The 20724-nt window shown below is 30.2% G+C and overlaps 3 protein-coding genes across 4 annotated transcripts in view; 2 read left to right on the forward strand and 1 right to left on the reverse strand.

The window, feature by feature from the left end:
• The window catches only part of LOC129975132 (phenoloxidase-activating factor 3-like), a 52764-nt gene extending 40720 nt beyond the window's left edge, over nt 1-12044 (forward strand). The window contains exons 3-8 of one of the 2 annotated variants that reach the window (XM_056088081.1): nt 2031-2107; nt 3677-3759; nt 3985-4262; nt 6401-6504; nt 10582-10828; nt 11966-12044. In XM_056088081.1, the coding sequence (XP_055944056.1) occupies nt 2031-2107; nt 3677-3759; nt 3985-4262; nt 6401-6504; nt 10582-10794 (755 nt within the window). In that variant the 3' untranslated portion in view covers nt 10795-10828; nt 11966-12044. The remainder of the gene's footprint in view (nt 1-2030; nt 2108-3676; nt 3760-3984; nt 4263-6400; nt 6505-10581; nt 10829-11965) is intronic. The other variant, XM_056088083.1, reaches the window with a different exon arrangement.
• LOC129975131 (tRNA wybutosine-synthesizing protein 5-like) overlaps nt 1-20724 on the forward strand; it is an 86711-nt gene that overhangs the window by 1379 nt on the left and 64608 nt on the right. The window lies entirely within an intron of this gene.
• Nucleotides 14833-15375, reverse strand: LOC129975473 (oocyte zinc finger protein XlCOF26-like). Its single transcript, XM_056088536.1, has one exon. It carries the CDS (start codon nt 15373-15375, stop codon nt 14833-14835), a length of 543 nt encoding a protein of 180 aa, XP_055944511.1.

Consider the following 20724-nt stretch of genomic DNA (forward strand, 5'->3'; position numbering starts at 1 on the left):
ATGATTATTCAAAAGATAAATCATCGTCCATAATGGCCTGAAAATATTCAATTAGATTATTAGAAAATTTCAGTAATTTTCCTTTACATAATAACATTGTTTTGGAATCCATTTCGCACTGTAGAGTAGTAAAAATGGATGCCATTTTATAACACGGAATAAAGCAACGAGTAGTAAACGTCAGACCAGATCCTTGGCTATGTCTGTTATGTGATACTACCACATGTCAAGTCATTTAGTGGAACTGTAAAGTCACTTAAATCTGTCTCATATTATAACCATAATTGTGCTTTTAAATATCCTTATTCAGGAAATGTCAGACGGAAGTGCACCTCATCAATGTTCGTCGTCAGAAATTTTTTTATTTTCATCTATATTGGTCAATTTTCACATTTTTCCCAATTTTTGGTAATATTCCTCAATATTTTGGGGTTAAACCTGACTTTTCGACAAATTACTGACATATTTAAGAATTAAGTCAGACTTTTCGGTGAACATTCTCTATATTAATAGTTAAATCTGACTTCTACTTCAAGCCATATTTAGATGCTAACAAAATTGCTTCTGCCAACGAAAGAGACCTTACTTTCTCATCCATATGTGATTGACTCATAGATCTTCTAAAAAGAACTTCTTACACTATTCTAATTTTACGTTTCTCAAATAGGAATCAAATATATATGTTCAATCCTAAAAGATTTTTATAATGACACATCCATGCCTTTTCAATCCATGCGTCTGAAATTAAAAGGAGTAGCTCTATGATCCCTCAAATTTAATTCTAAGAAGTTTTTGACATATATTTAACATTATAATAGTTCCCAATTTCAGTATGAAATCTAGAGATTAGATTTCTATCTAGACTCTCTACTTTATTAAAAGCATATTTCAATGTGGCAGTTGCTATACGCACTAATTTGAAAGGGTATACCAAATGAGGGTAAATATATATACATCTGAATAACAAAGACTTTGTAAAAATATTAAAAGAAGCAACATCTTGCACTCATTTGGAAAATACATTAAAAAATTTTTTTAATAAAAATTGCCCAACCATGTACATTCTGTACCATTAGGGGTACATGTACCATAGTTTGGATAAGCTTGTTTTATGTCAAGAAGTTACTTCAAAATGGAATGATGTGAAGGTATGAAACGAAAAGATAAATTCTGGGGAACAAATTCTATGTGTTAAATCAAAAATAGATTTCTGTTCCAATATGAGTTCTGGAGCTATAAATACTGTATGATCATTATAGCAGCTCCCGTAAGTGTCAATTTAAAAGAGTGTAAAAAAGAGAAAAGGCATATATATTTTAAAAAATGAAAGAAATGAAAAAAATGAATAATAGAATCAAAAATAATAAAGAAGTGTCTCGCATTTATTTGGAAAATTCATTTATATATTTTGTGCAAACATTGCAAAATTAAAGAAAATGTGATATACGAGTACTATTAATGGCACAGAACTACACGTAGTTTGAATAGCTCAGTTCTAGGTCAAGTAATTGGCCTATGATGCACAAGTAGATTAAATAGAATTATAACTATCAATATTTGTTAATATAGAAATAAAAGGAAAGTAACTATTAATCCTGTCATATTTCTGCACATGGGCTTAAGATTTTCTTTTACAAATACTTTTCTGATAGCTTCCTAATTAACATAAAATATTTCCATTAATATTCCTTTAAATCTTCTGAGTAAAAATTATTATCTCCAGAAATAATATAATATACCATTGGAAATACATGTTCAATAAATTGAGCAACACTTTATAACACGGAATAAGATTGGAAACACCAACATGGGATTCTAGAGTAGAATTTTAATGAAAGTAACTTTCAAAAAATGTTATTTACATCCTGGTATACTTTGTTGATTGGCAAATATTCTATTGATTCCTTATTAACATATGTAATTTTGAATCATTAATAAATTGGACTTTTTGAATTAAAACCTTTCTGCATGAAAAAGTATATGTGTGGTCAAATAAGTAATAATAACTAAAAGTGCTGCATTTTGCACAGATTGCGGACGTGCTAATGAAAGAGGACCGAAAATTGTGGGTGGTGCTGAAGTTCATCCATATAAATACCCTTGGATGGTAAGATGTGTATATAATTACTCATGAAAAATATGTTACATGAAATATATATATAATAAATGTGTTCAAACCTAACTTTTATTACAAAAAGATCGTGGAAGCACAAAACTTTTTGTTGGTGACATAAAAACCAATTTGGATTTTTCTTCCCTTCATTTTTTTAGGACACTCAGATAATATTTCAAAATCTTTAATCAACAATTATTAATAATAATATATAATAATCTTTCCTGTTTTTCTTGTAAAATTATGTATCTACACAAATATATCGTGATACGAGCATGACCAAATTTCGACGTCATGGCAAAGTCCGCAAACAAGTGTGTCCCCGTCTCTGCTCAGATTTACTGTATACCGACTTAATATGAAAAATTTTGTGCTTCGTTATATCAGTATATATAATTGTCCCCCGCAATTTGTAATGCAGAATGGAGTTAAAACTATCCCCCACATTTTGCAAATCAAATGCAAAATCTTGGTCCCGACCCAAATTCCGTTTTTCTATTTTATTATTTCAACACGTACTCTAAAATTTTTTTTTAATTCCCTTGCCACGAGCGGTAGAACAAAAATCCCTGGAGTCTACACAGGTATTTCAAAGTTACCTAACTTTCCACTTCCTAAATCCCAATTGTCTTATAAATCCCTATTAGAATTTCGTGATAAAACCACGAAAAGGAAAAATTCTGTATATATATATATATATATATATATATATATATATATATATATATATATATATATATATATATATATATATATATATATATATATATATATATATATATATATATATATATATATATTTGTATATATATATATATATATTTGTATATATATACATACAAATTCTGTATGTATATTTGATTACAAAACGACATACCGCTCGCGTTTCAGGATATCGCTTCACCTACATATGAATACACAATCTGAAAGATTTCATTTACATTTTTAGTGTTGGATTGTTGCAAATGTTAATGAACGGAGGTCTTCAGTTTTTATTATTTTATCACAAATCTATTAAGCGATTAGCGTTGATTTGAGGGTTTGAGAATACTATGAATATCGTGCTGTCCAAGTATTTTAGTTACCATTTTCACAGGCTTATGACCAGGCTGATTTGTTCTAGATGAATTTTGTGCAAAAAGAAATCTACAACTTTTTGAAAGAAATCTACAACTTTCATGGAATCAAATTTCATTCGTCTAACTTTCAGCGGTTTTTCTTAATCGTCTTCCGACACGAGGACGCAATTCCGGGGGAAAAAAATTTCGATCTCAGAATTTTTTAAAACATGGAGATTCACCCAACATTCGAGATAAAATTTTTTGTAAGAATGTTCTTATCAATGAGACAAGTTTTTGCAATACTTGTTTAAAATTCGAGATTATAGATAATTTATTCCAATTATTTCGCGTGCCAACAGAGGTAGTTTCTTAATTTATTAATAATTTTGCTGAAATTAAAGCAGTTAGAATAGAAAAATTTAAATTAAAATAAAGTATTTGCATAAAAAAAATTCATGTATTTATCTTTCTTAAGGAATAACTACCTTTTTTTTTCAACAAGGTTGCAGTGTATCTTGGATACTTTTTTCATTGCGGAGGTTCTTTAATCACTCGTCAGTATGTCTTGACTTCAGCCAGTTGTCTGTAAGTAATGCACGGTTCGGTAATTTTATGAGAAATGGATTAAATATTTTGACATTCCATGAACTTTCTACTAGTTTTCTAAATAGAATATTTTTAAACTATCAATTCAAATTACTATGTTATATCATAATTTGTATGATCAATTAAATCAAATGTGAAAAAATTGAATCAAAAAATTATCAATTAGTTGCATAGGAATATAATCAATTTATCAATCTTTTTAAGGAAAATGAATGGGAGCATATCTGTCGGAATAGCTGTTCACAATTGGGCCTGGCCACATCAGAGGATAGCAGCATCAGAAGTAAAGATTCACCCGAACTATAAAAGAAAAGAATCGTCTTACGACGTCGGTTTGATCAAGCTTTCGAAAGCAGTTACAATATCAGAACGAGTTCGACCTCTTTGCTTGCCTCAGAATGTGGAATATGAACGACCTGGCAGGCACGCCATTGCTGCGGGGTGGGGTGAAACAAAGTCTGCACAGACAGACGGAAGTCAAGGTTAGTTTTGGACTATTAGAATAATTTTTTAAATTGCTTATAATACATGAAATTTTTGATTATAACTTTAATTGATTTTGAATAATTCTTGATGACTCACACTAAAAGCCGAGAATTTTAAGAAAATATTTTTGATTATAAAAAAAAATAAGAATGAAATAATATTTATTAATTTTAAATATACCCGAAGTACCCGAACATTTTAGGATTTACGCATTTTTCTAATTTATCTAGGAATGCTGGACGAACTCTATTTGAGCTTCGGCTATGCAAAAATTATACTTGAATTAATGGTTTAAATTAAGCATTCGGTCACAAAGTCCTTTTGGGTAGTAAGACTGGAATTTTATTTAAAAAAATATTGCTTTCTTTCTTTTCTTAGAAAGCCGATAATGATTTGTAGCTTTCTTTAATGATTTTGCTTGCTGTGCACAATACTTAAATGCATACTTATATAATTTCAGCCTTTGAATTGGGCAGCCTGTCTTTGCAGATAAATAATATTATATAATGTTATAAATCTGATATTTGGGGAAATAATAATGAATAACCTAATAAAATTATTTATTTTTTAAGATGCCAATTCCCTACAGTTTGTATTACGAGCTTATTATGAGTATGGAAAAGCAATTTAGCCAATTTCTAATTCTTTATACATTTTTGTGTAACTATTTAAAATTTCAAGTAAAAAAACATTAATTTGTGGGAAAACCTAGCGTCTTTCAGTGTCCTAGTGTTCAAAGAATATTAATTCGTAGGAAAAACTCGTGCCTTATAGATTCTCTTAAAAAGTGATTGCAATTTAGCTGACAGCAATACCGATATTTTTCTGAATCTTTGAGGTTTTCAACTATGATTTTTGTTTAAACTGCCCTGCATATATCTGGCTTCGAAGTTATGAAAGGAAAAGCAGCTACATTCCGCGCGTGTGCAATTAAATATTAATTACTAAAATTGTTTATTTTCTTCGGATAATTATAAAATTTACTTTAAGTTTTAATTTCATTAGAATTTTGTCATGTATCCTGTTAATTTTGTGTAGTTTTGTTGGAAAGTATTTTATTAACAAGTTTAAAAAAAATATATATTAAAAAAAATCTATTATTTTCCCAAATATGCATGTTATATATCTATAAAATATCAGTTTGTAGGAAGGTCCAGCATATTTTAGATTCTCATAGGGATTAATTTAATTTCAACTCGCAGCAATGCCGATATTTTTCTGAATCTTCGAGCTATTCAACTGGAATTTTTATTTAAACTGCCATATTTATCTCAGTTTGAAATGATGGAAGGAAAAATAATTTCGTATTTACTTGAGTATTCATAAAATTTCCTTTAAACTATTTCAATCATATATTCTGTTTGTATATTTTTCTTGAAAATTGCATTTTAAAGCAGAATATTTTGTGAAAAATTTGAAACTTTTTTTACAAAGCCTTATTTTTTCCCGAATAAGCTTGCCATTTTTTAGCGAAAATACGTATATTATGTATAAGTATTAAACATAATAAAAAAAAAATGTTATAGAACTCGACAAATCTTTTGCAAATTCTACATGCGAAATTTCATTCCTCTAGTTGAAGTTAGTTAAAATTATGGATACTTTTGAAAATTTTTATGTTATTATTATAGAAAATGTTAAATTTCACAAATATGCGAATTCACATTATGCATTTATTATTCGAGAGAATAAAAAGTGTGATTTTTCCAAGTAAAATAAGAAAATACCTCTAAGTTTCTGTATTCGCATGCCATCTAATAGGATTAGACAAAACACAGAAGCAACAAAGTCCTCCATCTATGCCTATCATCACAGTGAAAAGGTTAAAGTTTTCTGGGATGTCATCAATTTTCATCAGAACTAATTAATATTCTTCACTGTTAGCTAGTTAAACTTCAATGTTTTCAGAAAATGGCAATATTAGTATACTCTAGCCCCGATGGTGGAATTTCAACTGTGAGATTATTATTGCTTTTACATGTCACAGAAATTTAAATATTCAAAAAATGGAATACTTTTGATATCTTTTATATATGTGGTTTTGAAGAATATTAATTTTGAAATTGAAATTGATGTGTATCATATCTATAAAATGTATTTAATTTGATTTTTCAACTAAAATTTCATTTATTAGGTAGTCTAGTGAACCAGTATTTAAAAGAAATCGAATCGAGAATAGTGAACACAAATGATTCGATAATCACAGCTGTAGGAGTAAACGGCCGCGGTGTTTGCTATGTAAGTAATTCATTATTTGCTCTCTTTTTTTGATTAATTATTAATAATTCCTACTAGGACTTCAGGCTTAGACAGAAAGGATTACAAGTCTTATATTACAATAATCCCTTAAGTGGAAAAATTCTTTCCAATTTCTTGGCAATAATTCAAGTTTTAAAAGGATATTTTGAGATTTAATCTGTCCTCGAGGTAATTCAGAAAGATAAAAATCATTCAGGTTTTACTCTTTGAAGAATCCACTGATTACAGAAGTTCAAATCTGATTTTAAAGTTTTATCTTAGTTAATTTCTGAATATGTGTGTGTGTGTGTGTGTGTGTGTGTGTGTGTGTGTGTGTGTGTGTGTGTGTGTGTGTGTGTGTGTGTGTGTGTGTGTGTGTGTGTGTGTGTGCGTGTGTGCGATGATATTTTAAAATATAAATTAAACCCTAATTCATTTCCTAATTTTTATAGTAATTCAGCCCATATTAATCTCATTCTAAAATGTTCTCTTATTTCCTGCTTCAATTCCACCTTTTTAATTTAATTAATGCAACAGAAGCTCTGTAAAAATGCTTAAGTCAGCGGTTCCCACACTCCGTATGAAGGGGTAAAAATGTGTCGATTTAACACATTCTTCTAAAAGATGCCTAATTTTCCCTAACCTAAATCGACACGTGTAAAGAAATCCCTATCAGAATCTCATGGTATATAAGGACCAGGGATAAATATTTATGCCCTTTTTTACGCTCTTTTCTCTCTTGTGTCGTTCGGCGCTGATGTGCCTCGTCGCTTATACTTGTACATAAATTATGCCTTATATATATATATATATATATATATATATATATATATATATATATATATAAGATAATTAAGAAAAGAGGAAGTCTGCTATTAATATTTCAAGGTCCAAAAGTTTATTAATAACTGAATAAATAAAAATTTAACACATTTTTGCAATCTTTGAGTAACAGCTTCGAAAATTATTGGCTCGCAAAGATTATTTTTGTAACGTTTTAAATTAGAAATGCTAATTTAATAAAATAAATTTTCTTTTCTTTCAGTCTTCTTTAATAAAATTTACAAATTTAATTACATGCAAAATTTATAACAACATTTTAATTATTATGATGAAATACAAATTAATTTCCTTGTTTCAATCAATCATTCAATCGTGTGTTTTTGCTCATGTTAAAGTTAAGAAAAGAAAGTGCTTTCTTCATTTATTAACAGGAGGTAGGATTTTCATTTTCGCTTTTATTTCGCAAAAATGTAAATGTAAAAATTCAAAACAACTATCGATAGTTTCCGGTGAATGTCGGTATTCTCTTATTCGCTTGCTGTGTGCTCAAAATATCTGTTACATCTCATTATTCCTCACTTACATCAAGAAATACAGACCCGCCGGCGTCCTGGCAAAGGGGTAGCGCGTCTTGCCCGTGATCTGGGCGTCCTGGGTTCGAGTCCCGGTTTGGGCATGGTTGTTCTATCTGTGAGATGAGTGAATGTGCCCTTCTGTAAAAAGGGCTTGTGCAAACGAATGAGTGATGCGTGAGTAGTCAAGTCGTACTATTGGCCGAAGTTGGCTCTATGATAAAAACAAGAGGCGCTCCCCCTTAATCTTAAATCGGCTGTCTGTCTTCGAACAGCGGGTTTGTCCGTGGCAAGTGCCATAAGAAATAACAACATCAACAACAATACAGACATTCAAAATGCATATTCGAAATGAAAAAAGAAAATAATGGCAATAATAAATTTACTCAACATTTATGTGATTAATCTTACAAGCTTATTATAAAAAAAATAGCACAAGCTTATTATAAATGAATATCCGAAATTTTCAGTTTTATCTTAAGAAAGCAATGAATTATCTTATTGTTCATCGGAAATTTCAAATAACAATTCTAAATTTAAATTCAGTACAGATATTTTATGTTGGTTATAAACAACTCCAAAAAAATGAAACGATATCAAAGTGATACCATAATTCACCCCATACTCTTTCAGTATCTTTGATGTGGTATCTTGAAAGCCTGACGATAAGCATACCATAAAATTACTAGTGTAATTCTATAGCGGAAAAATATATCATAAAATTACTAGTGTAATTCTGTAGCGGAAAAACATGTCATAAAATTACTAGTGTAATTCTGTAGCGGAGAAACAAACATATGCTGTATAATATAGCCCTAGAAAACATATCAAATATCGCCATACACGCATATTTGCATCTTTTCAAAGATACGCGACAGTCATACAAAAAGAAAAAAAATGTGTAAAGAGTTCTGGAACTACTTCAATATCCTTCGCATTTCTGGAGGGTTCATATTGAATTATAACTCTATTGAATTTAAACTTTCAAGTGTTATTGATTCCCGATGAACAAAATGGGTGTATCATGTTTTGTTTTTCATTATGGAATCTGAAAAGTTGGGTATTCATTTATAATCACCCTGCACCATCTTATTTAAGACAGCAACAGAAAAAATTATGTTAACCCTTCAGTCATCGGAAGACAGAGCTTATCTGTGCTTGTTGGCACGCACTGACGATGGTTGAATGCATCATCAATTATTCGGTCTTTCTCAAATCTATTTGGTATTAATTGACATTCACAGGTGAATATTGAAATTCTCCAAATTCGAATTTTCAGAATAATACTTGAAATTTTCAAGTTCGCCAAGTGATTTTTGTAGAACATTGATTGCATTATATTTATATTTTTTTCCAGTCCTTTCAAATAAGAATTTGAAAATGTCAATCAATATGTTTCATACTTGGAAAGTAAATGCTCCTGGTCGCTGAATGCTGCTAGTAATAAATAAAGCCTTGAAACATTTTTATATCATAATATGTAATTATACAGATTAATACTAATATATCTATCACAAATTTAGAAGCAAGTAGATTGATTTTGCTGTGAAAAATAGATACGATAATGGCACGTTTTTTTTTTTTTTTCGTGGAGAGGCGCCATCACAAATACGTATCTCGCCATTCCAGTTGTAGATTTTGAAGCATTATGCATCCATTCACGTGTACGGAACTCACTGACTTGAATATTAGAGAACACGACAGTAAAGGGAGCGGCCACTGTATAGGATGTACGATATCCGTATTGACTTCTTCAATTGCCATCTTCAACATGCCTGTACTCAGTAAAGTGGAACGCTGATTAAGAATTTCTGAATCTGATCCTTCTTATAATGAGATGATATAGTTTCTAAATATTCATCGGAATCACATCGAATCCGATGAATATTTAGAAACTAGATCATCAATTTCTTTAAGCATAAAGGGAAAAACTGCCGCCTTGCCTTTGCGTCTGAGATAAACCGAACGACAGAGAAGCTATTATAGATAATATCAAATACTGTGCCGGCCGAAATTGAATCTAATTACAAGCAGAAAATACCCCGGATTTTCCTTCATATGTACGATCCAACATCAACAGGTTGTTATAGAACATAACAGTTATTGTATCCATCAAGAAGATGAAAAACTACCACAATATCAGAAGCTTCTGATCCCTGATTCTTGTTGGAGGAATTCATAGCCATAAAAGAACGATTTTCACTATGAGAATCCGAAGTGTCTAAATGACCAAATCGCCAAGGAAATCAAAATGAGTATTTTTGTGAATACTTTAATATCTCCCTTTACGGGAGAGTCCAGAAGTACGATCAATACTCAAAATGTTGATAACTCGAGATTCATGTGCCCACTAGAGAAAGGAAAACTCTCACCCTACCGGAAACTTTAACATTTTCATGCGTGATATTTTATGATTAATCAATTTCTCTAACGTAAAAATGTATAAAATACCTAAGATATTTCGGATATGCGCTCACCCATGCGACTCCCATGTAAATCTTATATTTTTCTTGGCGGTATCAATATAAAATAATTTTAATAAAAAGTTAAACCCTTATTAATGTTTGATGCTGTCTTGTAATTCATATTTTCTGTATGCGCAACGATTTAACTCATGATTTCCGGTCATATAGGCCAAATTATTACCTGTTTCTTATGATTTTGATTGTCTGGCTGTAAATGTTTTAATATTTTTTTAATCACATCACGTTGAATGTTCCAGGGTGATTCTGGTTCTCCCTTATTTACAAGATATGCAGATGGAAAATTCCACGTGATAGGAGTGATTTCAAGAGGCCCTTCAAATTGCTCGGGACCCTTTTTATCTCCTAGAATATCGCCAATTAATCAGTGGATTAGGAGGAATGTTATGGACTCAGAGCCATGTGAAAAGGCCATTTACCAAATAAAGCCAAATGACACCAGCTACATGTGAAATTCATCAAAATCATTTCATTATTCTTATGATAGTAAGTCATAATTTTTATTACAATCTTTTACTGTTTTCCTATGTTCCGTGTTTGTGAAGGCATAATTTTACAATAACTATTTTTTAGTAATTTTATAGCTCTTAATATTCAATTAAATTACTAATTTAGCTACAAATTTAGGTTTTGAATAGGTGGCGACATCTAGAAATTAACTTCAGAAATATTAGTTTTTATATTCCACACTATTTATAACATGAATATGATCATCACCTGAATTTTAAATATCGGGAATCTTAATAAAATAAACAAGTTTATCGACCAAATATTATTGATATGATGAATTATTTAGATATGACACTGGTATCGGGGTTTTCACAAAATTTAAGAACATGCCTTTCTAAAATAGTACTAATTAAATTCTGAAAATCATAAGTGCATCACGAATTCGCAATTTGATTGCTCACAAAAAGCGTCTATTATTTTTTTTTTCTCCTTTAGAGATAAATGTTAGAGGGCGCTGTTTATATTCAGAGTAGGTGCTGATAAGAGATCAACATGAATTATGAGAAAAAATTATTGATAATTAAAAATAACAGTGGGAATAGTTTAACAGAAACTTTTTTGCATATTCTAGGATAATCTCTTTTTCACTCCGTTTTCCTCGGTTAAAACTGTAAAACTACTGACTTTGAGCAGGGCAGTGAACTTTCCAAGAGAGCTGGTTTTTATTTTTAATGTATCGCACATGAAAGCTAGTTGTTTCATAAATTAGAAAACAGAAAATGCTGTTAAAACTCCTTCTTTTTTTGCCAACTGAAACTAATATTAAGCTCAAAATTGTAATTGTAATGATATGATGACATACCATTTTTTTATCAATGCCATCGCGTTTTCAAATTTACTTATCTACATACAGTACAAACTGTCGACAGACGTTCAACCTTTCGACAGATTGGGTTTAAAATTTCATTGAAATCTACATTTTAAATTCTATATACCAAATTTCACTTATCTAGTTGTTGATATTTTATATCACCTTTCTTATATGCTTATGCCAAAATTTGCATGGTGTCCATTTAACGAAAAAATACCTTCTTTTGTTTTTGCAAAGAAAATTATTCATAAGGATGATAAAAAGTCGTAATTTTAGTTTGAACTTTTTTTTTTGTCTTATAGGAACCTGAGACTGATAAGAAGATAAAAATAATGTTGTGAAAAGGAATTTGGAAGTCTGCTAAATACATATAAAATAATTTATATTAATATATGTGAATTTATGTTAGTGAAATGTTTCAAATAATTTCTACTGTATTAAAACTATTATAGTTAAAATTTGAATCTTTAAATAAAAATGAGTGCAAAATTTAGATTGTATGTATTTTTATAATACATGATTACTGTTAGAACATTACAAGATCAGAAAATAATACTAAGAAATACATTTCTGTAAGATAATCGTATGAGATGCATTATTTGATTTTATATAATTTTCAGACAATTATAGAAAGATGAATAAAGTGATGAACTTAAAATTTCCAAAATGGCTATAGGAAGCAATGCTTTTTTATTCTACGAATTTATAATAATTATTCATTTTTAAATTCTTCTTAGATGTACCGTAATTCTATAACGTGAAAGGTCATCGAAATTCTGAATAAATAACTATTATTCATACAAGTACAATTAATTATTCTTGAATTTATTTTACAGGAATGAGGTTTTAAAATGTTAAGGAGACAAAGGTGAACAAATTCACGATATTAAAAGAATTCCCAATTAACTATATAGAGTAATATTTTTATGCTACGAATTTATAATAATTATTCATTTAGAAATATTCGTGGAATTTAAATTTATCATAATTTTATAACTTGAAAGTTCATCAAAATTCTAAGAAAATATTTATTATTTATATACATAGTTATTCAAAAATTTATTTTAGAGGTAAGAAGAAAAAATATATATCTCTGCTCTTGATATATATATACATTCTTCCTTCATATTTTTATGGAAAAATTAAATTCAGCTTGTGTACAGACCCACACATAAACTCAGCAACGAATAAGGACGCTTTATATGCAGTATATATACAGTAGCTGTATATATACTACTATATATAATACTTTATATACAGTAGTAAACAAATATTCAGTAATAAACGAAGATGAAGCGTACACAAAACAATACATATAGAAATCAATACGATACAAGCAGCAAATCTTACTCATTAACGTGAAAGCGAGACTTCTACGTCTTATGACTGATCACCGCTTTTTATAACTCCCGTGACATGGCATCGAATGTTCTAGAACAAATGCTGGAACTCAAGTCCTAATGGAAATATAGCCAAGATTCTTAAGTTTTCTGAGTCCATCATTCCTGTCACCAAGTCTCAAAATTTGCATCCAGGCGAGCTAGCTTAACATCATTGATTCAGCATCCATTCAAGTTAATTTTAAATATAACTGGTTAAGGAAGAAATATTACAAATTCATTTTTTTTGTTTTGTTATTTTTACAATTCTGGTTACTTTTGCCGGTCAATATTTCTTTTACGATGCTATGGTTCATTTTCAGAAATGTTTCACATCATAACACATATTAAGCTATGCCTAGACCTTTTACGAGTCTAGCATCAATGCTTTATGTAGTGATTTGAATGGACAAAATGTTTTTACGAATTTTTTGGCACAGTTACAACTGTTTGATGCAGTTTTAACGAGTAGACAATAAAAACCGATGCATATCAAATTTGTTTATTACTATAATTTCTCCGAGGCTCAGTTATTGCACTTCATTGTTTCGTTCAACGCAGTCCAACCAACAGTTTCTTCACAATCGGATATCATGGGCAGAACGGAAGGAATGCCAAAATAGAATGGCATTTAAAAGCTTGACTCAAAATAACTGGTTATACAAGAGAACAGAAATTGTATGTTTTAGCTTTTATACAGTTAAAAAGTACTTTAGAATAAATATAAAGAATTTTAAAGAAGGATTTAGAATTGTGTAAAACAAAATAATAACACTTTGAACAAACTCCTTACTCGTCAAGATCGCGCGTTATACAAGCATCGAATTATCACTTTTCAAGCTTGTAAGCTGAAATTAAATCATTCCAAGATTTCACATTTCGAGAAAAAGATCACGAAATCCACAAACATTTCAATGATTCTATGGGTTTTACTTTCGGATAACAGATTCAATAAGCAAAAGGTGGCATCTAATTCTATAGTATAATTGATAAATATATTTTAATTGATATTTAATTTACTCATAATTGAAATTAAGGAATTTTTACAATTGACTAATTACAAAATTGGTACAAGTCCGTTTACGGCCTATAAATATACATCAGTTTAATTCGCATAAATGAAGTTTATCAAATTATATATTGGTAAATTAGTCGAAACATTGCAGAGATGCCATAATTTACATTTTTGTATTTACTTAAGTTAAACCTACACTTTTCTCAAAGCACAAAAAAGGGTGGGGTGCACCAATTTTGAACTAAACAGCCCAAGTTTATATAAAACGCTTATCCTTTGCAGACAATAATCTATTAATATGCCACTTCATGCACATTCTTTTACAAGTTCATTAAGTAAAAGATGCAAAAACTACTTTATATTTTTTTACCATTACAGATTTCTACAAATTTTATGCAATTTCTTTTAAGGATACAATAACCATTTTTCTCAGGACTTTCTAATATCTTGCGTTTATTAAAGATAAAAACATGGACCAATAAATTGAACTCGGATGTGGTTTTTAAATTATTTATTAAAAACATAACGCGGTCAAATACATGCGAAAAATAAGTACTTATAAAATCAATACCGACAGCTGAATACAGCAGTAAAATTCAAGTCACTGACAAATAAGAGGAACTGCATCAGCAAAAAACAAAATGCATGCAATCAAACATTTCATCTCACGAAAGTAGCATGCGATAGAATTCCACAAAAGTTAAAAACATAAAAACAACAATTTAGTTTTTTCACTTGAAAGTATTGTCAATATTTTCATAAGAAAAACAATTTATCATAACGAATGAGTCCAACGATTTCCATGTGCGCACACTTTCTGCTTGATACACGTTACGTAGGAGCATTCAGAAAACCTATTCTTCCTGCTATGCCTTACACTAAAAGATTGTCTGCTGAAACAACCACGGCAAGGCGCTGCAATTGTTTCTTGGAGAGATACTTCAGATTCTGCAAGATCAGGAATAGCAGCTGGTAAATGCGAGCAGATATCTACAGCACCTTGCTTTCTTGTCACTTTTCTATGTATCAGTTGGTGCATTTTCAGTTCCAATTCGGTGACAAACCGGAATCCACACTTTTCGCAAGTATGTCGCATAATTTTGCCGTGCTTGGAAATATGCAGCTTGAATTTGTGCTCCTCCGTTGAAGATTCGTTGCAATCACTGCAAATGAAAATGCTGCCGCTATCACGGTGTTTCCACTTGAAGTGGAATTCCAGCTGGTACCTGTACGAAAATGTCTCGCCGCATGATGGGCAAGTTGGCGGGTGTTCTGCAATCCTGAAGAGATGCGCTTCACGTGTTTCTAATACAGTCATTTTTAAAAGTTGAAATAATAGTCGCCGATTGAAGAAAAAAAAATCTTAGAAAATTGATGCGATAGATAATAAATTAAAATGAACAGTTGCTTCTAGCTCACTCAATCTGCACTCTAAATAAAGTTAATCTTGAGTACTAGCATTACTCCCGTTACATCAATCGTTGCCATGCAGATGTAACTAAATTGTATTAATGTAATTCTCAATCACCACCATGCGGCATCTAAAATGAATGATTTATGAATCATCATTAAAATATATGGGTACTAAAGACAAAATAAAACTAACCTCGGAGGATAGTTTTTTTCAAATAAAGATAATAAATGGACAAAGATTTAAGTTCCCATTGTTTCAAACAGAGTATTGCATTAACATCGGCGAATAAAATGAAGATTCTAGTCAAACTAGATTTATGTTTATATTGATTCTAAAATGAAACTGATAAAATTTTCTAAAACAGTTGATCATTTTGTTTTATTTAGTTATATTCATGTCCCCTTCTGATTATAGAAAGTTATTTCTGGAAGGAGCTCTTACTTTTTTACTTGAATCAAATGACGAGGGTGACACTTGAGTCAGCCCAACCCACCAGACTAAAGCAGTGACGCTTGCATTATAAAAATAAATATATAATCACCGTTTCAGAAAAGATTATTATCAAAGTTTAAAAACTATAAATCTATAAGCTTCGAAATTAGTCGACAGGATACTATTTTGATTTCTGCAGTCTTAAGTTTTGCGTCATTTTCTTTATCGGTTTTAACCATTTCAGATTATTATGATTTCAAGTTAGAGAAATACAGATAAAATTTTTAACTAAACTCTCTTGAACTAAAAATCTCTTGAACAAAAAAATTTACAGAAAATAATCTTTCAATTGAATGGATCACTTCGGGAAATCTCTTTTCGAACCTTAAAATCCCCACATTACGATAAATAATATTAAAAACAGGTAAATAATTCGGCTTCTTAACAGATAATCCTTGCATTGGTGCAATATCACCCCGGACAAATGAAGGACGTTATTATATCTAGTTTGATCAGTAAAAGGATAATGACACCAGGACTATTGAATCATTTCAATCAATCTATATAAGAATTCCATTTATCGTGATTGTAACAATGTCAGCAATGTTGAGCATATAATTCCATTTTGTGAAAAGCATACTTATTGCATGAAAGAATTTTGGACAAAACTTGTAATTAACAAGAAAAGAAGCATAAAACTTGTCTGATCAAAATTCCTAAAAAAATTCAAGTTGACGTGAAAATAAAGAAAGGCTTCAAAATCTATTCACTGTTTCGTTCTTTAGGGAATGATGGCTTATGTAAACTTTTTTCTCGAAAATAACTTTCAAGTTTCTTAGTGGCTATTTCAAGATAAAGTCTGAATGGCTATTGAAGATGAAATGAAATTTTCCTTGTAGATTTATTTCTTAAATGAAGATAATAATTAGAAAAAAAAATTAAGTATGCATTATTCCAGAGTTTTACAGTGACATCAGTACGGTAAGTGAATTGAAACTTCCAATCGAAGTAAATTTTCTGTTTATGTTGATTTTTAAAAACTGTTTACTAAATCAGCGGTTCGTTTTGTCTGATTTTGTTATATTAAGGTTCCTTTCTGAAGCCATATGAAAGTTATTTTAGGAAAGATCTAGAAAATTTTTAATCGAAATCAAATGACAAGGACAACCCCTGAATTCTCCCCTTCATATCCAAACCCTCACATCCCCAGATTAAGAACGGCACATGAAATATAAAAATTGATATAATAATCGTTTCAGGCAAAATTCAATACATACAAAACATAAATTTGAAATTGGCTGGAAATGTACTATTTTTGATTTATGTAATCATCATTTGTGCATTTTCATGCAAACATCTTGTATCATTTTCTTTTCAATAAACCTATTTGACTTCATTTCCATTTCGATGCATTTCTAAATACTAAATTCTACTCAAATAGTTTTGGAAAAAAAACTTATTATTTATTACAGGTAAACTCTTGCTGCTTGTTATCCTAATTAAATCACAAACTCTTGCTGCACTTAAATTATGATAAACAATTTCTATAAATATAGTAGAAAATGGTAAAATGCCAGCATTACAGCAAACAGATTGTTGCTAATATTTGAAGCCGTATTTCATTGTCGGAGAAGCCGGTATCTCAGTTACAGAAGTAGCATTCATTAAAACAGGCCATATTTCGCATTTCAATTATATGCTTAGTGGAGAATCATGGTGATAATAAAGTCTTGGTTTCGTAAATTCTTTTTTGATTTATCTTATTCACATGAACACGGGCAGACTTTTCCCAACACATTTTGTACAAATTTGACTTTAATCTGCAATTTTTGATAATCTCATACAGAATTTCATTTGTTTAATTCTTTCCGTACTTGAGTTGCTATTTTCGAAGAATAACAGATAAAATTCTTAAAATGTGTTTTTTCCTTCTTAGAAAAAACCTAAAATGTGCAAATATATCAAAGCCTCCCAATTCCACTATTAGCCCAGAAATATCAACTCAATTCTGTTTAAAACAACTAGAATTGTAATTTTAGTGAATTACATCATTTGTTTTCGTCTTTCCAAAATATTTTCTTTATTTTGATTGATAATCTAACATTATTGGAATAAATTAAAACCTCGAATCTTGACAACATTATTTTTTCAAAATTTGCCAGTTTCAAAATTCTTCAATCTTAACAGCTGTCGTTCTGCTTTTTTTCCTTTCGCAGATGTTCTCCGTCAAATAGTGAAGTGTTATGTATATGTCAATAAAACACACAATAATAATATGTTATATGTTTTACACAATAACTGTCTAAAACATTCCACAATATTATGCACTATATTGACCATTTTATCTATGTTAATAAAGTCCTATTTAGAATGATTATAGTGTTTTCTCTTTGTTTATAAAGTAAAAAAAACAATAATCATAAAACTTTAGCGAAAAATTTTTTTAAAAGTTTCAATCAATCAAACAGTGATCAAGTTTTTGTTACCATAGTTTATATTCAGTGTAGTTATAATATCAACCCTTTTTCTTTGGAAGCAACAAGAGGATTTTGCAACAAGCAATTTTAAATTTGCTAATTTTCAATTATGGTAAATAATGATAACAGCACCTGGGCCAGAAATCTTTTTTTCTTACTTTATTTTATCAACGGGTGGATATTTCACCCTTATCAGCAGAGTTAGTTTGCACCAGGATCACTTTAATGGCGGATTTTTGATAAAATCGGGTTTTGAATTTGATGCCTCATAACTGAAAAAAGACACCTTATCCTTAGTTTAGCTATTTCAATCAGTTATTCAAAACCTTCCATTTTTACTTTCTAGCATAAGAAGCATACAAATGGAAGTATGTCGGGATAGCCTGGTTGGTAGGGCGTTGGACTCGTATCCCTTAGATAGTGACTTTGAACACCACCGGCCGAAGACTCTCCGCGTGTGTGGTGGCTGGCGCACGTATAACTCTGTGTCGTGGTCACAAAGTCCTCCATGTCGAGAGTAATACTACTGGGGGGTACTGGTTCAGAGGTTCAGGTCTAAATTACGATCTGTGGATGAGTGAATGAAATGCAATCCGCTCCGTAAAATGGCTGTGACGCGTGAGTAGCTAAGTCGTACTCTTGGCCCTAGTTGGTGCTTCTGAAAAAACAAGAGACGCTCATTCGGCTTAAATTACTGACAGATAACTGTCAGCGAGCTTGTAAAATGCCATAAGTCTCAACAGCAACAAATGAAAGTATTGTTATCGTCAAAGAATTCGAACTTGAGATTTTGATGAATCTTTACGTTTCAGATCTATCTGTGTCCGAAAAATACATTTTGGAATAATGTCTGTCTGTGAACGTGATAACTGAAACTCGGTCTAAACTAGACTGATAAGTTGCATAGATCCTTGCATCAAATTTGTAGATATCATATTTTAAGAGAAATTCGTTTACAGAAACAACGTCGATCCGAGTAACGTGATAAAATATGCTACATGATTAAAATTTTCTACATAGTTTCAGCATGTAAAGTAGATAAGTATCAAATTTTGAAACAAATTCGTCAAAAGGTTGACCGTCCTCAGATTGTGTAATTACTTGCATATAAATAACTTTAAAAAAAAAACAAAGACTTTCTAAACGAAATTTGGCACGTAATGTTATTATTAAAATTATAGTTCTGAGTAATGTTTTGATTTCTGTCGATTGAAAATGCGTATTGTATTTACTTCACTACAGAACCAAGTACAAAACCCTCATGTGTGGAGTCTCAAAAATTAAAATCTAAATCTAATTGTGGGGTTCAAGGGCTTGCACAATGTCCTTAATTTTTAAGTGAGGGGTGGGAGGGTTAAACCTTTCTCGCGAGAAAATACTGAGGAGATCACACCAGCCGTTTATTCATTTATTTATTTATTCTCCATATCCTTTACCTGCAATAAATTTTCTTTATTGAAAAGAGTTTAAAAATAGAAGATAAGCACTCCATCAACATGAAGAGATATTTTATTCTAAGAATCAGTTCTAATATTCTGTGTAATGACCAGGAAGTCATTACCATGAAAGGATGGATAGCTTACAGCTGTTTGATGGCAAGAATTTGTCATGAGTACAGGATTTATCAGTCTGTTAGCTAGATACATTAAATGTCTGCATCTGAGGGGGGGAAAATGCAAGTTTTATTGTAATTTCCATAATAATGTTGATGTTTTTCATTGCTTGATATCAGAAACAATGAAATATTTTAACCCTACAAGGCATCGTGTTGCCATTTTGCTACTCATTTTTATTTATATTTATATGAATCATATGATTGTTCCAAATAGCAACAAAGAATGTTTGGAAATCCTTTTTTAAATGCGTTTTGATAAATATTTGTAGAAAACACCGATATATGACGAAAGTGGAACTGGAATCAGATTTAAACTGGAAGCTTGGAAAAATACCAAGATGGCTGTTGTATAAATAATTTTATCATTAAAAATGCTATCAAAATATTTTATTTCTATTGTAAAAAATATATTGGTAAAAAAAGGACTTTTATTTTTATTGCAGAATTGTTATGATTTATATCACTGGGATATTGTTTACTTCATAAAGTTGTCAATTGGCATATTATAATTTTGTTAAAATTTCATGGAAAAAATAATTGTTTAAAATAATTTTCCTAAATTAAATGCAACTATTCAAAACACAAGTATTTTTTTCATAAAAAAATAAATATGCATATTAATATATAAAATAAATATGCATATTATTATTAATTTCGAGAGCAACAGCAATTTAGAGTTAAAACCTACCGCCTGTGTTATAATTCTGAAAACATTTTAATGTAAGAATG

This window comes from Argiope bruennichi, chromosome 7 (genome assembly GCF_947563725.1).
Source record: "Argiope bruennichi chromosome 7, qqArgBrue1.1, whole genome shotgun sequence".
NCBI classification, from domain to species: domain Eukaryota; kingdom Metazoa; phylum Arthropoda; class Arachnida; order Araneae; family Araneidae; genus Argiope; species Argiope bruennichi.